At 37.7% G+C, this 23,326-nt stretch overlaps 2 protein-coding genes across 2 annotated transcripts in view; both read left to right on the top strand.

The window, feature by feature from the left end:
- The window catches only part of CCDC160 (coiled-coil domain containing 160), a 96,463-nt gene extending 83,726 nt beyond the window's left edge, over window positions 1-12,737 (top strand). Inside the window, exon 3 of the mRNA XM_088795204.1 lies at window positions 12,298-12,737. The gene's annotated coding sequence lies outside the window, so the exon portion shown is untranslated. The remainder of the gene's footprint in view (window positions 1-12,297) is intronic.
- LOC148754677 (non-histone chromosomal protein HMG-14) lies at window positions 628-1,889 on the top strand. The gene has a single exon (XM_088794948.1). The coding sequence runs from the start codon at window positions 759-761 to the stop codon at window positions 1,062-1,064; it is 306 nt and encodes a 101-aa protein (XP_088651074.1). The 5' UTR covers window positions 628-758; the 3' UTR covers window positions 1,065-1,889.
- Window positions 12,738-23,326: the final 10,589 nt, after the last annotated feature.

A 23,326-nucleotide genomic window follows, 5' to 3' on the forward strand; every position in this document is an offset into this window, starting at 1 on the left:
TCACATTACACCTTAAAGAACTAGAAAAAAGAAGAACAAGTAAAACCCAAGGTCAGCAGAAGAAAGGAAATAACAAAAATTAGAGCAGAACTAAATGAAATAGAGAACAAAAAGACAATAGAAAAAATTAATGTGACAAAGAGCTGGTGCTTTGAGAAGATTAACAAAATTGACAAACCCTTGGCTAGACTTACTAAGATAAAAAGAGAGAAGACACTGATTAACAAAATCAGAAACGTAAAAGTGGAAGTTATCACGGACACCATAGAAATACAAAGGATCATCCAAGAATACTATGAAGGACTATATGCCACCAAATTCAATAACCTAGAAGAAATGGACAAGTTCTTAGAAACATATAGCCTTCCTAGGCTGAACCAGGAAGAACTGGAAAATCTAAACAGACCGATCACCAGTAACGAAATTGAGTCAGTCATCCAAAACCTTCCCAAAAGCAAAAGTCCGGGACCAGATGGCTTCACTAGTGAATTCTACCAAACCTTCAAAGAGGATCTAATACCAATCCTGCTCAAACTCTTCCAAAAAAATGAAGAAGAGACAGTACTCCCCAACTCATTTTATGAGGCCAACATTACCCTGATACCAAAACCTGGTAAGGACAACACAAAAAAGAAATCTACAGGTCCCAGCAGCTCGGGCGCGGGAGGAGCGGCAGCTGCCAAGCAGCCCAGCTTCGTGAAGGCTCTCGGCGCGCTGCGGTCCGCAGGCTTCCGGCACGTGCCCGCCCCGCTGCCACGATGCCCAAGAGGAAGGTCAGCTCCGCCGAGGGGGCAGCGAAGGAGGAGCCCAAGAGGAGGTCGGCGAGGTTGTCAGCTAAACCTCCTCCTGCAAAAGTGGAAACGAAGCCCAAAAAGGCGTCAGGAAAGGATAAATCTGCAGACAAAAAAGTGCAAACAAAAGGGAAAAGGGGAGCAAAGGGAAAGCAGGCCGAAGTGGCTAACCAAGAAACTAAAGAAGATTTACCTGCAGAAAACGGAGAAACTAAAAATGAGGAGAGTCCAGCCTCTGATGAAGCAGGAGAGAAAGAAGCCAAGTCTGATTAGTATCATACCATGTCTTATCAGTGGTCCCTGTCTCCCTTCTTGTACAATCCAGAGGAATATTTTTATCAACTATTTTGTAAATGCAAGTTTTTTAGTAGCTCTAGAAACATTTTTAAGGAGGGAATTCCACCTCATCCCATTTTTTAAGTGTAAATGCTTTTTTTTAAGAGGTGAAATCATTTGCTGGTTGTTTATTTTTTGGTACAACCAGAAAATAGTGGGATATTGAATATGGGAAGCTTTGATTGTCTTGGGTGTCAGCTTAACATTCCATAGATGGGGGTAGTTTTTATATCCTATAATACACAGAGCATATTAAATGGCCATTTAGAGTCAGTTGTGCATTTAATAGGTCTTGAACATTTTGAATTCTATTCCCGTTTTTGGTAGACTTGTTTCCTAAACAAAACCACTCCTTGATCCTGACTCTCCCTGTCAGGATTTTGTGCACTCTGTACCATCTTTGGTCGTGGTAGTCCAGTTTTCCTAGTCATTTTGTTAATGTGCTGTGAAAGATTGAAAATTTGAGTATGTAGTATATATGATATTAAATTGTGAATCAGTGGGACTTTTGATGTAACAGCGTATCAACATTTGAAGATATTGGTACTTGATATTCTATTAAGGAAAATTAGCCTCCAAATTGTAAGCTGGAAATTCACGAATAACTTTAGAAAAGAATCACAACTACATGACTTTTTAGGTTTTTGGTACGTACGTTAAGAATTGTGTACAAATTTGAAATGTCTGTGTACTTATTCTCAAAACAACCAATAAAATCACGGTTATGAAAGAAAAAAAAAAAAAAAAAAAAAAAAAAAGAAATCTACAGACCAATATCTCTGATGAATACAGATGCAAAAATCCTAAACAAAATTCTAGCAAATCGAATGCAACAATGCATTAAAAAGATTATTCATCACGACCAAGTGGGGTTCATCCCCGGGGCACAAGCATCGTTCAACATCCGCAAATCCATCAATGTGATACATCACATAAAAAAAATAAAGGACAAAAATCATATGATTATATCAATTGATGCAGAAAAAGCATTTGACAAGATACAACATCCATTTATGATTAAAACACTTAATAAATTAGGTATAGAAGGAAAATACCTTAACATAATAAACATCATATATGACAAGCCCTCAGCTAATCTCATAATTAATGGTAAAAAACTGAAGCCCTTTGCTCTACGTTCAGGAACACGACAGGGCTGTCCCCTATCACCTCTGCTTTTCAACATAGTGTTGCAAGTCCGTGCCAGAGCAATCAGGCAAGAAAAAGAAATAAAAGGCATCCAAATTGGGAATGAAGAAGTTAAATTATCACTTTTTGCAGATGACATGATGCTATATATAGAAAACCCTAAAGACTCCACCAAAAAGCTATTAGAAACAATCAACGAATACAGTAAAGTTGCTGGCTAAACAATTAACATACAAAAGTCCATTGCATTCCTATATACTAACAATGAAATCTCAGAAAAAGAAATACAAAAAACAATTCCTTTTGCAATTGCAGCAAAAAGAATAAAATACCTAGGAATAAACTTAACCAAGGATGTGAAGGACCTATATGCTGAAAACTATAAGACATTTTTGAAAGAAGTTCAAGAAGACAAAAAGAAATGGAAAGACATTCCGTGCTCATGGTTTACAAGAATCAACATAGTTAAAATGGCCACATTACCCAAAGCAATATACAGATTTAATGCAATCGCCATCAAAATCCCAATGGCATTTTTTAAAGAAATAGAACAAAAAGTCATCAGATTTGTTTGGAACCACAAAAGACCCCGAGCAGCCAAAGCAACCTTAAGAAAAAGAACAATACTGGAGGTATCACACTCCCTGACTTTAGCTTGTACTACAGGGCTACAATAATCAAAACTGCATGGTATTGGCAGAAAAACAGACACATAGACCAAAGGAATAGAATTGAGAACCCAGAAATAAAACCACATAAATATGGACAGATAATTTTTGACAAAGAAGCTAAAAACATACAATGGAGAAAAGACAGCCTCTTCAATAAATGGGGCAGGGAGAATTGGATAGACACGTGCAAAAGAATGAAGCTGGACTGCTATCTGCCACTAAGTACCAAAATTAATTCAAAATGGATCAAAGACTTAAGCATAAGACCTGACACAATAAACTGCATAGAAGAAAACCTAGGTACTAAACTTATGGACCTTGGGTTCAAAGAGCATTTTATGAATTTGACTCCAAAGGCAATGGAAGTGAAAGCTAAAATAAACGAATGGCACTATATGAAACTTAAAAGCTTCTGCACAGCAAAAGAAACCATTGACAAAATAAAGAGGCCACCAACTGAGTGGGAGTAGATCTGTTTAAACAGTGCCTCCGCTAAGGGGCTAATATCCAAAATATACAAGGAACTCATGCAACTCAACAACAAAAAAACTAACAACCCAATAGAAAAATGGGCAGAGGACCTGAAGAGACATTTCTCCAAAGAGGACATACAAATGGCAAATAGACATATGAAAAAATGCTCAACATCACTAATCATCAGAGAAATGCAAATCAAAACCACAATGAGATATCACCTCACCCCAGTCAGAATGGCTATCATCAACAAGACAAATAGTAATAAGCATGGAGAGGCTGTGGAAAAAAAGGAACCCTCATACACTGTTGGTGGGAATGCAGACTGGTGCAGCCGCTATAGAAGGCAGTGTGGAGGTTCCTCAAAAAATTACAAATAGAATGACCGCATGACCCAGCAATACCTCTCCTGGGTATCTACCAAAAAAATCTGAAAACATTCATACATAAAGACACGTGTGCTCCAATGTTGATTGCAGCTTTGTTTATGGTGGCCAAGACATGGAAACAACCAAAATGTCCTTCGATAGATGAATGGATAAAGAAGTTGTATATATACACAACGGAATACTATTCGGCGGTAAGAAAAGATGATATAGGAACATTGTGACAACATGGTTGGATCTTGAGAGTATGATGCTAAGCGAAATAAGTCAGATAGAAAAAGCAGAGAACCGTATGATTTCACTGATATGTGGTATATAAACCAAAAACAACAAGAGAACAAGACAAACAAATGAGAAACAAAAACTCATAGACACAGACAATAGATTAGTGGTTACCAGAGGGTAAGGGGGTGGGGGGTGGGAGACGAGGGTAAGGGGATCCAATATATGGTGATGGAAGGAGAACTGACTCTGGGTGATGAACACACAATGGGATTTATAGATGATGTAATACAGAATTGTACACCTGAAATCTGTGTAATTTTACTAACAATTGTCACCCCTGTAAATTAAAAATAAAAAATAAATATATAAATGTGCTATAGAGATCTGTCAGACAAACATTTGAGTGAATTTATAGTCAGCAAGCCTGCACTAAAGAGAATTCTTCAGACAGGCAAAAGAGAAATAATCCCAGATATATACTAAAAAATGCAGAAAAGAATGAAGAGCAATGAACACGTAAATACATGGGTAAAAACAGATCAATTTGCTTGTACAAAACAATAATAGTAATGCTTAGTAGGGTTTAACATATACATGCAAAATTAAAATGCATGAGAACATCGTAGAGTTGTATGGGATTGATACCGATCCCTAACTTCAGGGTTGGGCATTTGATATAGACCTGGCCAATAAAATACCATGATGATTGGTTAAGTGAGGAGTATGTGACTAAAGATGGACCCATAAGAGTCAGCAAGCACCAGCCCTGGAACTTTAGCTGAAATTATTGATACATGTATTCTTTTTTTCATTGAGGTTGTTAAGCAGCAGATTGTAAGCCTTAAGATTCCAAGGCTTAAAATGACAGTGGGATGGCCTATCTGTAATGAATCCAGAAGACAAGGAAGCAGAGATGATAGATGGAGAGAGGTTGATTTTGGATTTAAGCTCCTGGTTTCAGCCATACCTAAAGCTAGACCTATCTCTGGAATTTGAAATTATGTTTATTAATTAACGTCATTCCCTCTCCCCCTTTTTAAAGCATACATACAATAATGCAAAATGAGAGAGTAAATGGAGTTATAAACCTTTAGAATTATAACATTATTTGGAAAGTGGAAAGTAAATCATTTGTATTAGGCTACAATAAATCAAGGATGCATATGTAGTCTCTTGGGTAACCACGAAAAGAATAACAAAGGAATGTACAACCAAACAAGCTAGTAGAAGAGAAAATCTGAATAATAACAAAAGCAAAAAAGATTAAAAGAAAGCAAAAAAGAGGGCCCGCCCGGTGTCTCAGGCGGTTAGAGCTCCATGCTCCTAACTCCCAAGGCTGCCGCTTCGATTCCCACATGGCCCAGTGGGCTCTCAACCACAAGGTTGCCAGTTCAATTCCTCCAGTCCCGCAAGGGATGGTGGGCAGCGCCCCCTGCAACTAAGATTGAACAGGGTACCTTGAGCTGAGCTGCTGCTGAGCTCCCAGATGGCTCAGTTGGTTGGAGCATGTCCTCTCAACCACAAGGTTGCCGGTTCGACTCCCGCAAGGGATGGCTGCGCCCCCTGCAACTAGCAACGGCAACTGGACCTGGAGCTGAGCTGCGCCCTCCACAACTAAGATTGAAAGGACAACAACTTGACTTGGAAAAAAGTCCTGGAAGTACACACTGTTCCCCAATAAAGTCCTGTTCCCCTTCCCCAATAAAATCTTAAAAAAAAAAAAAAAAAAGAAAGCAAAAAAGGAAAAAGAAGGGAATATAAAACATGTGAATCAAATTTTTTAAAACATGGTCATTAAAACCCCAAATGTACGTCTAATTTCATTAAAAGTCAATGGACTGGTGATGAAAATATTAAAATTTATTGTGGTAATAGTTAGACAACTCTGAACATACTAAAAGCCATTGAATTGTACACTTTAAATGGGTGAATTGTGTAGTATATGAATTATATCTCAATAAAGCTGTCTTTAAAAAGTGAATGGACTAAATATTCCAATCAAAAGATAAAAACTGGGGTGCCCGGTTAGCTCAGTTGGTTAAAGTGTGGTGTTAACAACACCAAGGTTTCCAGTTCGATCCCTGCATGGGCCACTGTGAGCTGTGCCCTCCTTAACAAAACAAAACAAAAAAAGAGATAGAGAGAGGTCAAAACTGTCAGACTGATAAGAATAAAACGCAATTACATATAGCTTACAAAGGATACACCTTATGACTAGAGATAATGTTTTCTAATAAGAGAATCAATCGACTAGGAAATTATAACAAATTGTAACATTATATGCACCCATAACAGATATAAAGCAAAAATTGATGAAACTAAAAGGGGAAATAGACAAATCCACAACCACAGTAAGAAGTTTGAACACACCTCTTTCAATAGCTTCTGTAGAACAAGGAAACAAAATGTTATAAAAATGTAGATCTAAATAACCAAATTGACAAACAACTTTCTCTGTATACATATAAATATGTGATGTACAATACAATAAAATAGAAATACTATATATACTGTATATATAAAACATTCTACCCAACAATAACAGAATATGTATCCTTTTAAAATGCAAATGTAGCATTTATCAAAATTGACCATATATTGCCATAAAGAAAGCCTAAGCAAATTTCAAAGGATTCAGATCATTCAGAGTATGTTCTATCAGTACAGTAAAAGTAAGCTAGAAAGTCTGTAACACAAAGATGACTAAAATTCTCAACTGCTTGGAAAATAAGCAACATATTTTGAAATAACTAATGTGTCAAAAAGTAAATCACAATAAAAATTGACAATATTTTAACTAAATGATCATGAACGTGCAACATTTCATGCAATCAATGCTTTAAAATATATTTATAGCCTTAAGTGCATACATTAAAGAGGATAAAAGCCATGCTATGCGGAGGCAGGTCAGGTCACGTGGGTTCTGTTTGGGGGGGTCAGGGTGCGCGCAGATCACGGTCAGGTTTTTTTCATCTTCGGGTGGTGAGTGTGAGCGTTCCTGGCCATGTGTGCGTGTTACAGAACTCTGGGTAGATCCCAGGAGAAACAGTGGCCCTGGCTACTCCCCACGACGGTTTCCTCACCCAGCAGCTCGCCCCTGTCCTGCCCTTCAGGTTTGGGGGAGTCAGTCAGGACAGGTCTGTTCAACCCCACTCGCTGGTTCCTGCATCCCCAGCCCTGATGGTCTCCCTGATACCTTTCCTAAGGACCCTTTGCTTCGTGGAGAAGCCCCTCTGAATGTCTGGGCCTCCCTTCCTGGCTGGGTTCAAATCCTGACGCTGCCGTTTACTGGCCATGTAACCTTGGGCACCTCTTGTCTGTTTTCTCCTTTTAAAATAGGAGACGATGCCCTATTATGTTATGATCCCCTATCTAACAATGTTGGTGTATTAAAAGAGTAATTTGTTAATGTCGTTAAGTGTAAAAATTCCAGTGTAAATAAGATACAGATGTATAAAAACAATGAAATAAAACCCTATTTTGTTAACTTTGAAATGAAAATATTAATATGAACTTGGGGCCTAGAAACAATGACTATCTTTGGCACCCAGAGTTTGATCTCTAAATACCACTCTCCACTAGAAGGCATGAGGGCTCCTTGGAGAAATGGCTGAGGCCAGGTCAAGAGCTCTGAATGAATAGAAGTGCTTGGAACATCTTGTGATAGAAAGTAGGGAAGTATCCAAGAAAAACAAGGTCCTTTCAAAAAGACGTGGGAGCCAGCTTGAAGGTATACCCACTGGCCAAAGTTAGTACAATTTGAGCATCAAAAATAATGACTGCGATTGAAAATGTCAAACATATAAAAGCCATTCTCCCCAAAAAGCAAGCCAAATCTGAAAAACAACAATTTCTAAAAACCTCATTTGCCATGCTACTGGTGGTGACTATTACAACAACTCTTTACTCTGAAAAGTGGTAATTTAAGAAAATAAACATTTATCCTGCTTTTCTAGTTGCAGCTGCATTTCAGGGTAACCCAATAGCCCCAGCTGATGAGGAAACAGTTCTCTTTACAAAAGTATGCCAGCTAAATAATGTAAAATGAATGACAGAAAATCACCATTTTGCAGACCCTAATGAAATAACTGATTCATGCCAGGAACATTAATGAAACCATTTAATGAAAGGGCAAGAAGAAACAGGATGTGGTGTAAAATTATTCCCCAGGGATTACTTGCTGGTCATCAGGGGAAAAATATAATGACAATGGAGAAATCTAGACCCTCCCACCTTAACCTAGATTAATCTTATCATCATTAAAATGGACCAACCTGACATTATGTGTCTCCTGATGTGATACAATATGAAGCACCAGCATCATTTGTGAGTATTGTTTCCAAAAATCTTTAGCTTCAGCAGGAACTGATTAAGCAGGAACTATAAAGATAGAAGAAAAAAATAACACCTAGAAGAACCAATCAGAAAAATCCAAAACAAATGATGGGACATCCTGCAGAACAAATAGGTCAGTCTCTTACATTAAGTTAGTGTCATATTAAAAAAAAAAAAATAGCAGGAGTGAAGGCAGGCTGTTCTAGATTAAAAGGAACCTGAGAAACATTATAACCAAATGCACCAGCTTATCCTCAGTTCTGGTTTAATAAATCAGATATAAAAGATGTTTTGGGGACAGCAAGGCTCGTAATACCAGCATGGGCCAGGGAGCTGTGTCCTACACAACTAGACTGAGAAACAGCGGCTTGAACCAGAGTGGAGGTGGGGAGGCAGAAGAAGGGGGGAAAAAGATTTAAAAAAAGAAAAATTAGGTATGATAATGGCATTGTGCTTTAGTAGAAAAATGTCTTATTTTAGGTATGCATACTGGTTTATTTAGGGATAAAATGTTTAACATCTATATTTATTTTAAAATAATTCTGAAAAATAAAAATATGGAAAGTGTTAAATGTTAAATTAAGTGATGTAAAAAAAAAAAAAGAATAAAAGCCAAAACCCAACAATCTAGGCTTCCATCTCAAGAAGTTAGAAAAAGAACTGCAAATCAATATCAAAGAAACTAGAAAGATGAAATAATAAAGATAAGAATAAGAACTAATGGAATAAAAATCTAAGGTACATTAGATAAAAGATCAGTAAAGAGTTGGTTTTTTAACAAGAATAATAAAATGCATTTAGCTCCAGCAAGATTAATCAAAGAAAAAAGAGAGAAAATACCAATCATCAACATGGGAATGAAAAAGTCCACATCACTATATATCCTACAAGTGTGAAAAAATATCAGAATATAATGAATAAAATTTTAGGCCAACAAATTTGACAACTTATTTGAAATGATAAATTGCTCAAGACACAAAACTTACCAAAAGTAACACAAGATCAATAGCACACAATCTAAATAGTTTATCAATATAGTCTATTATCTATTATAGAAATTGAAGCACCTTATTAAGCACCTTCCCAAAGAAAACCCTAGGATCCAGATGGCTGTACCAATGAATGCTTCTAGATGTAAGGAAGAAAGAAAAAAGACTAACCTTCACAAACACTTTCAGAGAATAGAAAAAAGTCAATACATCAAAATTCTTTTTATGAGGTCAAAATAATCTTGTTGTCAAAACTTGACAAGGATTATAACAAAGGAAAAGTACAGGAAAATCTCTCATAAGTACAGATGCAAAATTCTTAAATATACTATAGAAAATGAATCAAGAGCTATATACAAAGGATAACACCTCAGAAACAAGTGACTTTTTTTCTAGGAGTATAAAAGTTAACATTCTAAAATTATTAAATGCAGTCACCATAAATAGAAAAAAAGACAAAAAATCTAATGATTATCACCTTGATGGATGCAGGAAAATAGCTTTAAAAATATAACATTCATTCATGACTAGAAAAAAATACTTACAGCAAATTGCCAATAAAAAGAAACTATCTTAATCTTATAAAGTGTATCTCGAAAAAGTTAAAACCCACACATTGTCAGTTTCTTAAAACGTGAAATATACAACCTGCTATATGATCCAGCCATTCTATTCCTGGGTATTTGTCCAGGAGAAATACAAGCAGATATACATACTGACACTTGTACATGGAATATTTAGAGAGTTTGATGAAAACTGAAAACAACTCAAATGCCCCTCAACATTTGAATATTTTTTTAAGTTGTAGTATATCCATACAATGGAATATTATTCAGAAAAAGGAATAAACTATTAATGCACACAATAACTTGGAAGTACCTCAAAATGATTATGATGAGAGAAAGAAGCCAGATCAAAAAAGAGTACATACAGGGGCAGAAGGGTGGCTCAGTTGGTTAGAGCGCGAGCTCTGGGCAAAGGGGATGTCGGTTCCATTCCCACATGGGCCAGCGAGCTGCACCCTCCGCAACTAAATGAGCTGCTGCTCAGCTCCCGGGTGGCCAGATGGCTCAGTTGGCTGGAGCACGGGCTCTCAACCACAAGGTTGGCAGTTGGACTCCTCGACTCCCGCAGGGGATGGTGGGCTGCGCCCCCTGCAACTAACAACGGCAACTGGACCTGGAACTGAGCGGCACCCTCCACAACTAAGATTGAAAGGACAACAACTTGACTTGGAAAAAATCCTGGAAGTACACACTGTTCCCCAATAAACTCCTGTTCCCCTCCCCCAATAAAATCTTTTTTAAAAAAGAGTACATACTGCCTTATTTATATAAAACTTAGAAAGTGCAGACTAACCTAGAGTGACAAAAAGATCAGTGGTTACCTTGGGAAGGGGGAGGCCATGGGAACAGTGTTGGGAGTAGTACAAAAGGACACAAAGAAACTTTTGGGGTGATGGATATGTTCATTATCTTGATTGCGGTTCATCATATGTCAAAAGTTACCAAATTGTATACTTCAGGCATACGCACTTTACTATGTGTCAATTCTGCCTCACTGAAAAAAATATATAAAATAAAATTTTTTGCAAAGCAAAAAAAAATTCCCAGAAAACCTACATCAATCATGTTTAATGAATTATTGAAAAATTTCCCCCTGACATCAGGAATGAGATGAAGTCTGTTATCACCACTTCTATTCAACATCAAACTTCGAGTCCAGTACAATAACACAGGAAAAAGCAATAAAGAATATATGGTAGGACATTCAATAGATTGTATATTAATTTCAGGTATACAACATAGTGATTACATATTTATAGAACTTACTAAGTGATCACTTTAATAAATCTAGTACCCATTTGGCACCATACATAGTTATTACAATATTATTGACTATATTCCCTCAGCTGTACTTTATATCCCCTTGACTATTTTGTAACTACCAATTCATACTTTTTTTTTTTTTAGATATACAAATCACTTTTATTTATTTATGTAATACAGAATTGTACACCTGAAATCAATTTATACTTCTTAATCCCTTCACCTTTTTCACCCAGTCTCCCCACCCCCTCCCATCTGGGAACCATCAGTTTGTTCTCTGTATCTATGAGTCTATTTCTGTTTCTTATTATTATTTTCTAATTGGGGAATATTGTGGAACAGTGTGTTTTTCCAGGACCCATAGGCTCCATGTCAAGTTGTTGTTTTCAATCTAGTTGTGGAGAGTGCAGCTCGCCCATGTGGGAATCGAACCAGCAACGTTGGTGTTATGAACACAGAGCTCTAACCACTGAGACAACTGGCCGCCCCATTTCTGTTTTATTTGTTCATTTATATAGTCACGGGATGTAAAGTACAGCATTGGGAATATAGTCATTGGTATTGTAATGGCTATGTATGGTGTCAGATGGGTCATAGACTTGTTGGAGTTATTGCTTCATGAAGTATGCAAATGTCTAATCATTATGTTGTTTTATACACCTGAAACTAATAATTAAAAAAAAGAAGAAGACAAAAGCAAACTTGACTTGGAATCAGAAAAAAGACAAAGACTGTATGATAGGAAAGAAAGAAATAAAACTGTTGTTATTTACAACTCATGATTTTGCACAAAAAGAATCCGAAAGAATCTACAGAAAATCTATTAGAATTAATAAGCAAATTTTGCACAGCTACTGGATAAAACACACACACACACACACACACACACACACACACACGGGGCACCAAAAAATGTATACAACTGGACACTTTGGTCAACGTTGCTCAAGCAGTAATTCGTCATATTAGAAGTGTCTGGATGCCGATGGTAACCACTTTGAGCACCTCTTGTAATTGCAGAAGTCAAATGTGACTTGTATTCATCTTTTGTTATTGGTATATATTGAGTATTACAATTTTAATACATTTTTCCTTTCTTAAAATTTGTATAGGGCCGGCCTGGTGGCTCAGGCGGTTAGAGTTCCATGCTCCTAACTCCGAAGGCTGCCGGTTCGATTCCCATGTGGCCCAGTGGGCTCTCAACCACAAGGTTGCCAGTTTGATTCCTTGAGTCCCACAAGGGATGGTGGCGGGCTCTGCCCCCTGCAACTAAGATTGAACACGGCACCTTGAGCTGAGCTGCTGCTGAGCTCCCAGATGGCTCAGTTGGTTGGAATGTGTCCTCTCATCCACAAGGTTGCCGGTTCGACTCCTGCAAGGGATGGTGGGCTGTGTCCCCTGCAACTAGCAACGGCAACTGCACCTGGAGCTGAGCTGCGCCCTCCACAACTAAGATTGAAAGGAAAACAACTTGACTTGGAAAAAAAAGGCCTGGAAGTACACACTGTTCCCCAAATAAAGTCCTGTTCCCCTTCCCCAATAAAAAAAATATTTAAAAAAAAAAATTTGTATACATTTTTGGCACCCTTTGTGTATATAAAATCAAGTGTACATACATATACCAGCATCAAATAAATATGAAATGAAATTTTTAAAGATACCATTTATAATAGTTTCAAATAACATCAAATAGTTAGGAATAAATCTAACAAAAAAAATGCCCAAGAGCTTTATACTGAAAACTACAAAGTATTGAGAAAATTAAAAAAAGACATAAAAATAGAAGGATATACCGTGGTTATAGATTATTAGACTTGATATGGTAAAGATGTCTATTCTCCCCAAATTGATCCATAAACTTGATGCATTAGCAATCAAAATCCCAATAATTTGTTTTAATTTCTATTAGAAAATTGATGCATTAATTTTAATATTTATATGGAAATGCAAAGGCTCAAGAATAGCCGATATATATTGTGGATCTAAATGAGATTGGTAGATCAAAAAAACTTCCACAAGAAAGCAAAGGAGACTATCTTTATAATCTTATCAAAAGCAATGGTTTCTTTGAAAAGAACAAAGGGCACTAACCATAAAAGATAAAATTGATAAACTGGGCTACATTACGATTAAGAAATTCCATTTATTAGGAGACACCTTTAAGAGAGTAAGAAGCAAGGCACAGTGGGAAATGATATTTGTATATTATATAACTGACAAAGGGCTTGCTTTTATCCAAAAAATATATAGAATTCCTACAAATAATTAAGGAAAAGGCAGACAACTCTAGAAAACTGGGTAAAAGACTTGTAGCTAAAGTTTTAGCTACATCTGACAGATTTTGATATATTGCATTTTTTAACATTAAAAATATTTTCTAATTTACTTTCAGGTTTCTGTTTTGATCCATGGATTATACAGAAACCTGTTGCTGAATTTCTAAGAGCTTGGAGAGTTTTGTTGTTATCTCTCTGTAATTGATTTCTGAATTAATTCGGCTATGGTCTGAGAAAATTTCAATTTTATCAAATTTCTTAAGTTTTGTTTTATGACCCAGGATGTGATCTAGTAGCCCCACCTTACAAGAAATACCAAAGAGAGTTCTTCAGGATGAAAACAAGTGACCCAGATGGTAATTCAAATCTACATGAAAAAAACAAAGAGCACCAGTAAAGGTAATTTGGTAATTATAAAAGACAGTACAAACCTACATTGCATTTCCTTTCTCCTCTTAATTAATTTAAAAGACAGTTTTATTAAAAATATGTGCAAAATTGTACTGTTGTGCCTACAACATATAAAAATGCAATATGTTTGACGATAAGAACACAAAGGAGGTGGGTGGGAGCAAGTTGTATTTCAGTAAGGAAAAGATACCACATGGTTACCTGAATCCATGGGAACAAATGTAGAGAACTACAAATGGTAACTAAGATGGTAAATGTAACAAACACTATGAATATATACGGGTCATTTTTCCCCCAGCTTCACTAGACATAAAATTATATACAGTAATAATTATAACATTGTATGTTTGGGTTTATAACATATAAAGATGTAATATATATAACAATAATAGCATAAAACGGGGAAGAGGGAATAGAACTTCTATATGTCAGTAGACATAAGTTACTATAAATGTAGAGTAGATTCTGATAAGTTCAGATATACAGGGACTGACAATTATGTTCGCAAACTTTCCACCATGTGCTTACATTGGCAGCACTGTACAAACAGCTCGGTAAGGTTTCATAACGTTGGTACATCAGTGTCTCACAGCTGTGTTCGTGTTGACGTGTGGCAGTGTCTTGCCAAGGGGTGTTTGTTAATGTTGTTGCGTGTTTTTGTGTGGCAATGCGAGAATGCCTGACCTTGAATTAGAGCAATGAACAAACACTAAATTTCTTCTTAAACTGGACAAGAGTGGAAGTCAAATGAGGGACATGTTAGTCCAAGTTTATGGGGATAATACCATGAAGAAAACGGCAGTGTACAAATGGATTAAACGTTTTTCTGAGGGGAGAGAATGCGTCATCGATGAAGAGAAGTCAGGGTGGCCAGTAACGAACAAAACTGATGAAAACATTGCAAAAATTCCTCGAATTGTGTGTCAAAATCATTGGCTGACTGTGAGAAGCATTGCAGACCAAGTAAACATCGATAGACCAACAGTTAGAAAATCTTAACTGAAAATCTTGTCATGAGAAATGTGTGTGCAAAAATGGTCCTGAAGGAACTCACCGAAAGTGAAGGAGAGTGGAAGTTTGCAAGACCTTTTGGAGAGGCAAGATGAAGTTTTGGGCTGTGTTATCACTGGTGATGATATACGGGTGTACCAATATGACCCTGAAACAAAGTGTCAAAGTCAACAATGGAAGTCAGCCAATTCTCCAGGACCAGAAATCTTCCATAAGTCCAAATCAAGAGTCAAAATGATATTGCTAACCTTTTTTTATATCAGAGGGATTATTCATTATGAATTTGTACCAACTGGACAAACAGTTAACCAAGTTTAATATGTGGAAGTGCTGAAAAGGCTGAGTGAAAAAGTTAGACAACCTGAAATTTTCACCAACAATTCATGGCTCTTCTTTTTTTTAAAATTTATTGGGGTGACAATTGTTAGTAAAATTACATAGATTTCAGGTGTACAATTCTGTATTACATCATCTATAAATCCCATTGTGTGTTCACCACCCAGAGTCAGTTCTTCCATCACCATATATTTGATCCCCCTTACCCTCATCTCCCACGCCCCACCCCCCTTACCCTCTGGTAGCCACTAATCTATTGTCTGTGTCTATGAGTTTTTGTTTCTCATTTGTTTTGTTCTCTTGTTGTTTTTGGTTTATATACCACATATCAGTGAAATCATACGGCTCTCTGCTTTTTCTGTCTGACTTATTTCGCTTAGCATCATACTCTCAAGATCCATCCAAGTTGTCACAAATGTTCCTGCATCATCTTTTCTTACCGCCGAATAGTATTCCATTGTGTATATATACCACAACTTCTTTATACATTCAGCTATCGAAGGACATTTTGGTTGTTTCCATGTCTTGGCCACCGTAAACAAAGCTGCAATGAACATTGGAGCACACGTGTCTTTATCTCTAAATGTTTTCAGATTTTTTTGGTAGATACCCAGGAGAGGGATTGCTGGGTCATACGGTAATTCTATTCCTAATTTTTTGAGGAACCAACCTGCACACTGCCTTCCACAACGGCTGCACCAGTCTGCATTCCCACCAACAGTGTATGAGGGTTCCTTTTTCTCCACAGCCTCTCCAATACTTGTTACTATTTGTCTTGTTGATGATAGCCATTCTGACTTGGGTGAGGTGATATCTCATCATGGTTTTTATTTGCATTTCTCTGATGATTAGTGATGTTGAGCATTTTTTCATATGTCTATTTGCCATTTGTATGTCCTCTTTGGAGAAATGTCTCTTCAGGTCCTCTGCCCATTTTTCAATTGGGTTGTTTGTTTTTTTGTTGTTGAGTTGCATGAGTTCCTTGTATATTTTGGATATTAGCCCCTTAGCGGAGGCACTGTTTAAACAGATCTACTCCCATTCAGTTGGTTGCCTCTTTATTCTGTTGATGGTTCCTTTTGCTGTGCAGAAGCTTTTAAGTTTCATATAGTGCCATTTGTTTATTTTAGCTTTTACTTCCATTGCCTTTGGAGTCAAATTCATAAAATGCTCTTTGAACCCAAGGTCCATGAGTTTAGTACCTGTTTTCTTCTATGCAGTTTATTGTGTAAGGTCCTATGCTTAAGTCTTTGATTCATTTTGAATTAATTTTGGTACTTAGTGGCAGATAGCAGTCCAGCTTCATTCTTTTGCACGTGTCTATCCAATTCTCCCTGCCCCATTTATTGAAGAGGCTGTCTTTTCTCCGTTGTATGTTTTTAGCTTCTTTGTCAAAAATTATCTGTCCATATTTATGTGGTTTTATTTCTGGGTTCTCAATTCTATTCCATTGGTCTATGTGTCTGTTTTTCTGCCAATACCATGCTATTTTGATTATTGTAGCCCTGTAGTACAAGCTAAAGTCAGGGAGTGTGATACCTCCAGTATTGTTCTTTTTCTTAAGATTGCTTTGGCTATTCGGGGTCTTTTGTGGTTCCAAACAAATCTGATGACTTTTTGTTCTATTTCTTTAAAAAATGCCATTGGGATTTTGATGGTGATTGCATTGAATCTGTATATTGCTTTGGGTAATATGGCCATTTTAGCTATGTTGATTCTTGCAATCCATGAGCATGGAATGCCTTTCCATTTCTTTGTGTCTTCTTGAAATTCTTTCAAAAATGTCTTATAGTTTTCAGCATATAGGTCCTTCACATCCTTGGTTAAGTTTATTCCTAGGTATTTTATTCTTTTTGCTGCAATTGCAAAAGGAATTGTTTTTTGTATTTCTTTTTCTGAGATTTCATTGTTAGTATATAGGAATGCAATGGACTTTTGTATGTTGATTTTGTAGCCAGCAACTTTACTGTATTCATTGATTGTTTCTAATAGCTTTTTGGTGGAGTCTTTAGGGTTTTCTATATATAGCATCATGTCATCTGCAAAGAGTGATAATTTAACTTCTTCATTCCCAATTTGGATGCCTTTTATTTCTTTTTCTTGCCTGATTGTTCTGGCAAGGACTTCCAACACTATGTTGAAAAGTAGAGGTGATAGGGGACAGCCCTGTCGTGTTCCTGAACATAGAGCAAAGGGCTTCAGTTTCTCACCATTAATTATGAGATTAGCTGAGGGCTTGTCGTATATGACCTTTATTATGTTAAGGTATTTTCCTTCTATACCTATTTTATTAAGTGTTTTAATCATAAATGGATGTTGTATCTTGTCAAATGCTTTTTCTGCATCAATGATATAATCATATGATTTTTGTCCTTTGTTTATGTGATGTACCACATTGATGGACTTGCGGATGTTGAACCATCCTTGTGCCCCAGGGATGAACCCCACTTGGTCGTGATGAATAATCTTTTTAATGCATTGTTGTATTCGATTTGCTAGAATTTTGTTTCGGATTTTTGCATCTGTATTCATCAGAGATATTGGTCTGTAGTTTTCTTTTTTTGTGTTGTCCTTACCAGGTTTTGGTATCAGGCTAATGTTGACCTCATAAAATGAGTTAGGGAGTACTGTCTCTTCTTCAATTTTTTGGAAGAGTTTGTGCAGAATTGGTATTAGATCCTCTTTGAAGGTTTGGTAGAATTCACTAGTGAAGCCATCTGGTCCCGGACTTTTGCTTTGGGGAAGGTTTTGGATGACTGATTCAATTTCGTTACTGGTGATCGGTCTGTTTAGATTTTCTAGTTCTTCATGGTTCAGCCTTGGAAGGCTATATGTTTCTAAGAACTTGTCCATTTCTTCTAGGTTATTGAATTTTGTGGCATACAATCCTTCATAGTATTCTTGAATGATCCTTTGTATTTCCGTGGTGTCTGTGGTAACTTCCCCTTTTTCATTTCTGATTTTGTTCATTAGTGTCTTCTCTCTTTTTATCTTAGTGAGTCTAGCCGAGGATCTGTCAATTTTGTTACTATTTTCAAAGAACCAGCTCTTTGTCACATTAATTTTTTCTATTGTCTTTTTGTTCTCTATTTCATTTAGTTCTGCTCTGATTTTTCTTATTTCCTTTCTTCTGCTGATCTTGGGTTTTACTTGTTCTTCTTTTTCTAGTTCTTTCAGGTGTAACATGAAGTTATTTATTTGGGATTTTTCTTGTTTCTTGAGATAGGCCTGTAATGATATAAATTCCCTTTTAAAACTGCTTTCGCTGCATCCCAAAAATTTGGTAGGATATATTTTCATTGTCATTTGTTTCTATGTATCTTTTGATCTCTCCTCTAATTCCTTCTTTGACCCAGTCGTTCTCTAAAAGTATGTTGTTTCATCTCCATGTATTTGTGTTTTTCCTGCTTTCTTTTTACAGTTGATATCCAATTTCAAAGCCTTGTGATCAGAGAATATGCATGGTATGATTTCAATCTTCTTAAATTTGCTGAGGCTGATTTTATGTTCCAATATATGGTCTATCCTTGAGAATGTTCCATGTGCACTAGAAAAGAATGTATAGTCTGATGTTTTAAGATGAAGTGCTCTATATATGTCAAGGATGTCCATTTCATCTAATGTGTCTTTTAGGGCTGCTATTTCATTATTTATTTTCTGTTTGGATGATCGATCCATAGCTGTCAATGATGTATTTAACTCCCCTAGCATAATTGTGTTTTGGTCAATTTCTCCCTTTAGTTCTGTTAGTAGTTGCTTGGTATATTTCAGTGCTCCCTGATTGGGGGCATAAATATTGATGACTGTCATATCTTCTTGTTGTATAGTCCCCTTTACCATTATGAAATGTCCATCTCTGTCTCTTGTTATCTTTTTCACCTTGAAGTCTGTTTCATCTGATATCATTATAGCCACACCTGATTTTCTCTGGATACCATTTGCTTGGAGTGTCAATTTCCACCCTTTCACTTTGAGTCTATACTTGTCCTTGTAGCTGAGATGTGTCTCTTGGAGACAGCGTATGGTTAGGTTTAGTTTTTGGATCCAATCTGCTACTCTGTGCCTTTATATTGGTGAGTTCAGTCCATTTACATTTAGGGTGATTATTGATACGTGAGGATTTCCTGTCATTCTATCTTTAGTTTTCTGGTAAGGCTGTGTCTCCATTGTTTCTTTGCCTTTTTGTTGTCTATTATTTCTGTGTGGTGGTATTCTATGATGTTTCCCTCTGTTTCTTCTTTTATTACAGTATGAATTTCAGCTCTTGGTTTTTTTGAGTAGTTACCCTTAATTTTATGTAAAAGAAAGTTTGATATTTAGAGTACTCCATTTTCTTCAGCACGCTTACTTTCTCCATTCCCATATTCCGGTTCAGGCCTTTACTCTCCCCCTTTTTATGTTTCGGTTGCCACAAATTGTCCCTGTTGATGGTGGTCGAATAGCCTCCTTTAGTATTTCTTGTAGTGCACGTCGTGTATTAGAAAATTCCGTCAGCTTCTGTATGTCTGGAAAGGTCTTTATTCCTCCTTCATATCTAGAGGATATCTTCACTGGATATATTATTCTTGTCTCATAATTTCTCTGTTTCAATAGTTTGAATATTTGGTTCCACTCCCTCCTGGCTTGTAGAGTTTCTGCTGAAAATTCTGATGATAATCTAATGGTCTTTCCTTTGTGGTTTACTGTCTTCTTTTCCCTGGCTGCCTTGAGGATTCTTTCTTTGTCGTTGATTTTAGACAGCTTCAATACAAATGTGCCTTGGAGAAGGCCTGTTGGTATTGAGGTAATTAGGTGTTCTATTTGCTTCTTGGATTCGAGGATCCAGTTCTGTCCACAAGTTTGGGAAGCTCTCATTGACAATTTGTTTGACTATATTCTCTGTTCCCTTCTCTCTTTCTTCTCCTTCTGGTATGCCCATTATTCTTATATTGTTCTTTCTGATGTAGTGAGACAGTTCTTATAGAGTTATTTCATTTCTTTTAAGTCTCAAGTCTCTTTCTCCTTCCATCTGTGTAATATCCAGGTTTCTAGCTTCGAAGTCACTGATTCTTTCCTCCATCCGGTCAACTCTCCTACCTAAGCTGGTTATTTCGTTCTTCATTTCTTCTATTGAGTTCTTAATCTCCAGAAATTCTATTTGGTTCTTTTTTAAAATTTTAATCTCTTTCATAAAATGCTCATGTTGTTCTTTGATTGTGTTTTTGAGTTCATTAAACTGCCTTTCTGTGTTTTCTTGCATCTCGTTGAGTTTTTTCAGAACTGCAATCTTGAATTCTCTGTCATTTATGTCACCTATTTCCATATCTTTAAGTTCCTTTTCTGGAGACTCTTCACTTTCTTTCTGAGCTGTCTTGTTGCCTTGGGTATTCATGGCAGTTACTGATTTATTATTTCTCTTCCTAGACATCCATAGGAGTGGCTTCTGGAACAGGTTGATTCGAAGAGGTCTTTCTTTTGTTTTCCAGTACTTGTTGGTAGAATGTTTTATTTTCTTTACGACTGCAGCCTTTTTTTTCTCTCTCACACGGTAGTGCTTTGTTTTCTTTGCGCTATTCCAGCTTCTCACACAATGGGGGGATTCCCTAGGAGAAGGGCTTCTCCTCTGTTAGTAGTTCGCCTGGGTCACAGGGTGCAGTGTCCGTGTGGGTATGCGGAGAGCTCTTGAAGTTCCAAAGCTCTTCCTGCACCAGATTCAGAGTCCATATGTTTCAACAGTTTTGTTTACCCCTGCAGGGATCCGCCCAGATAGGTGGGGCCAGGGGCGGGGTGAGTTGTGTGAGGTGGCCCAGAGCAATGGCGGCAACCACCACCACAGCCGGTCCTGCTTCCACAGCTCCCTCCCCTTTGCCGGAACAAGTTGTGCTGTGAATCTGTGTCTGCAGTCCACAGTTCTCAGAACAGCAAATATTCTGTTCTTTTGATCTGACACTGCTACTGTTCTGCTTCTAGCACCGGGCAGGTGGGGGTGGGGCGAGCTCTGGGAGGAAAGGGAGGGGGCAGCTAGTCTCTATGCCTAAGGCTTCCATTCTCTGCTCGGCACTGAGGGCTTAAACCACCGTTTTCAGCCTTCTTCCCTCAGTCTTTTCTCCGAGGTCTCTTCCATGATCGTTGGGTTCAGCCGTGTTATATGCTGCCGTCTCAGCCCTGTGGGCCATAAGCAGAGCCCTAGCAGTCTGAGTTCTTCCCTGTCCCGCAGCTGCGGTAGTTCCAGAATGCAGCGAGCTCGGAACACTGAGCTAGGTCTGAGTCCTGCGCCAGCGCGGCTCCGTCTCCGCACTTCTCCCTTCCCTCCTCCCCCGCTTGCACGATTCGCCCACCTTTAGGTGAATTCAGTAGTGGGCCTCTTCTTCTTGCGTGTGTGCTGTTCAGGGAGTACTTTGTGGAGTTATTGTTGTTCGATTAGTTGTAAATTTCAGGGGAGCTTTACAGAGGCTCACCTCACACCGCCATTTTGATCCAATTCATGGCTCTTGCATCATGACAATGCACCAGCTCACATGGTACTGTCTGTGAGGGAGTTTTTAGCCAGTCAACAAATAACTGTATTGGAACACCCTCCCTACTCACCTGATCTGGCCTCCAATGACTTCTTTCTTTACCCAGAGAGAAAAGAAACATTGAAAGGAAGACATTTTGATAACAATCAAGACATAAAATGTAATATAACAACAGCTCTGATGGCCATTCAAGAAAAAGAGTTCAAAAATTGCTTTGAAGGGTGGACTAGGTCATGGTGTCAGTGCATAGCTTCCCAAGGGGGGTACTTCAAAGGTAGCTGTAGTGATATTCAGCAGTGAAGTATGTACCACTTTTTCTATGATGAGTTTGCAAACGTAATTGTCAGACTTCTTATATGAGAAGCCCTAGGGCAACCACTAAGACAACAACTTTAAAATTGCATAAAAAAATCATTGAAAATATTGAATTGCTACACTACAAAATATTCACTTAATGCAAAAGCAAGTAGTAAAGGAGGTATAGAGGACTATAACAGACATGAGATTATATAGAAAACAAAAAGGGAAATAACAATGTACATCCTACTATATCAGTAATAAAAATTAAAAGTGAATGGATTAAGTCATTCAAAGGCAGAGACTGTCAGACTGCATAAAAGACATTATACAATGTAAACATGTCCACATTGTATACGTGTACCACCTCTTCTTTGTCCATTCATCCGTTGGTGGACACCCAGGTTGCCTCTATATCTTGGCAATTTTAAATAATGCTGCAGTGAACATATGGATGTTCACTGTATTGTTTCAAAGTATTATTTTGGGTTTCTTTGGATATATACCCAGACATGGAATTACTGGGTTCTTCTTTGTCTCTTGTGATAGCCTGTATTTTAAAGTCTATTTTGTCTGGTATAAGTATTGCTGGACAGCTTTTTGTTTGTGTGTTTCCATTTTTATGAAATATCTTTTTCCATTGTTTTACTGTCAGTCTGTATGTGTCTTTTGATCTGAAGTGTGTCTCTTCTAGGCAGCATATGTAAGGATCTTGTTTTCTTATCCATTCAGCCACGCTGTCTTTTTTTTTTTTTTTAAGATTTTATTGGGGAAGGGAAACAGGACTTTATTGGGGAACAGTGTGTACTTCCAGGCCTTTTTTTTTTTTTCCAAGTCAAGTTGTTGTCCTTTCAATCTTAGTTGTGGAGGGTGCCATTCAGCTTCAAGTTGTCCTTTCAGTCTTAGTTGTGGAGGGCGCAGCTCAGCTCCAGGTCCAGTTGCCATTTTCTAGTTGCAGGGGGCACAGCCCACCATCCCTTGCGGGAGTCGAACCGGCAACCTTGTGGTTGAGAGGACGCGCTCCAACCAACTGAGCCATTCGGGAGGCAGCTGAGCTCAAGGTGCCGTGTTCAATCTTAGTTGCAGGGGGTGGAGCCCACCATCCCTTGCGGGATTCGAGGAGTTGAACTGGCAACCTTGTCTTTGAGAGCCGACTGGCCCATGTGGGAATCGAACCGGCAGCCTTCGGAGTTAGGAGCATGGAGCTGTAACCTCCTGAGCCACCGGACCGGCCCCCCGATGCTATGCCTTTTGATTGGAGCATTTAATCCATTTACATTGAAAGTAACTGTTGATAGATATATAGTTATTGC

The sequence above is a fragment of the Rhinolophus sinicus genome, chromosome 18 (genome assembly GCF_057876585.1).
Source record: "Rhinolophus sinicus isolate RSI-liver-muscle chromosome 18, RSI-T2T, whole genome shotgun sequence".
Lineage (NCBI taxonomy): Eukaryota > Metazoa > Chordata > Mammalia > Chiroptera > Rhinolophidae > Rhinolophus > Rhinolophus sinicus.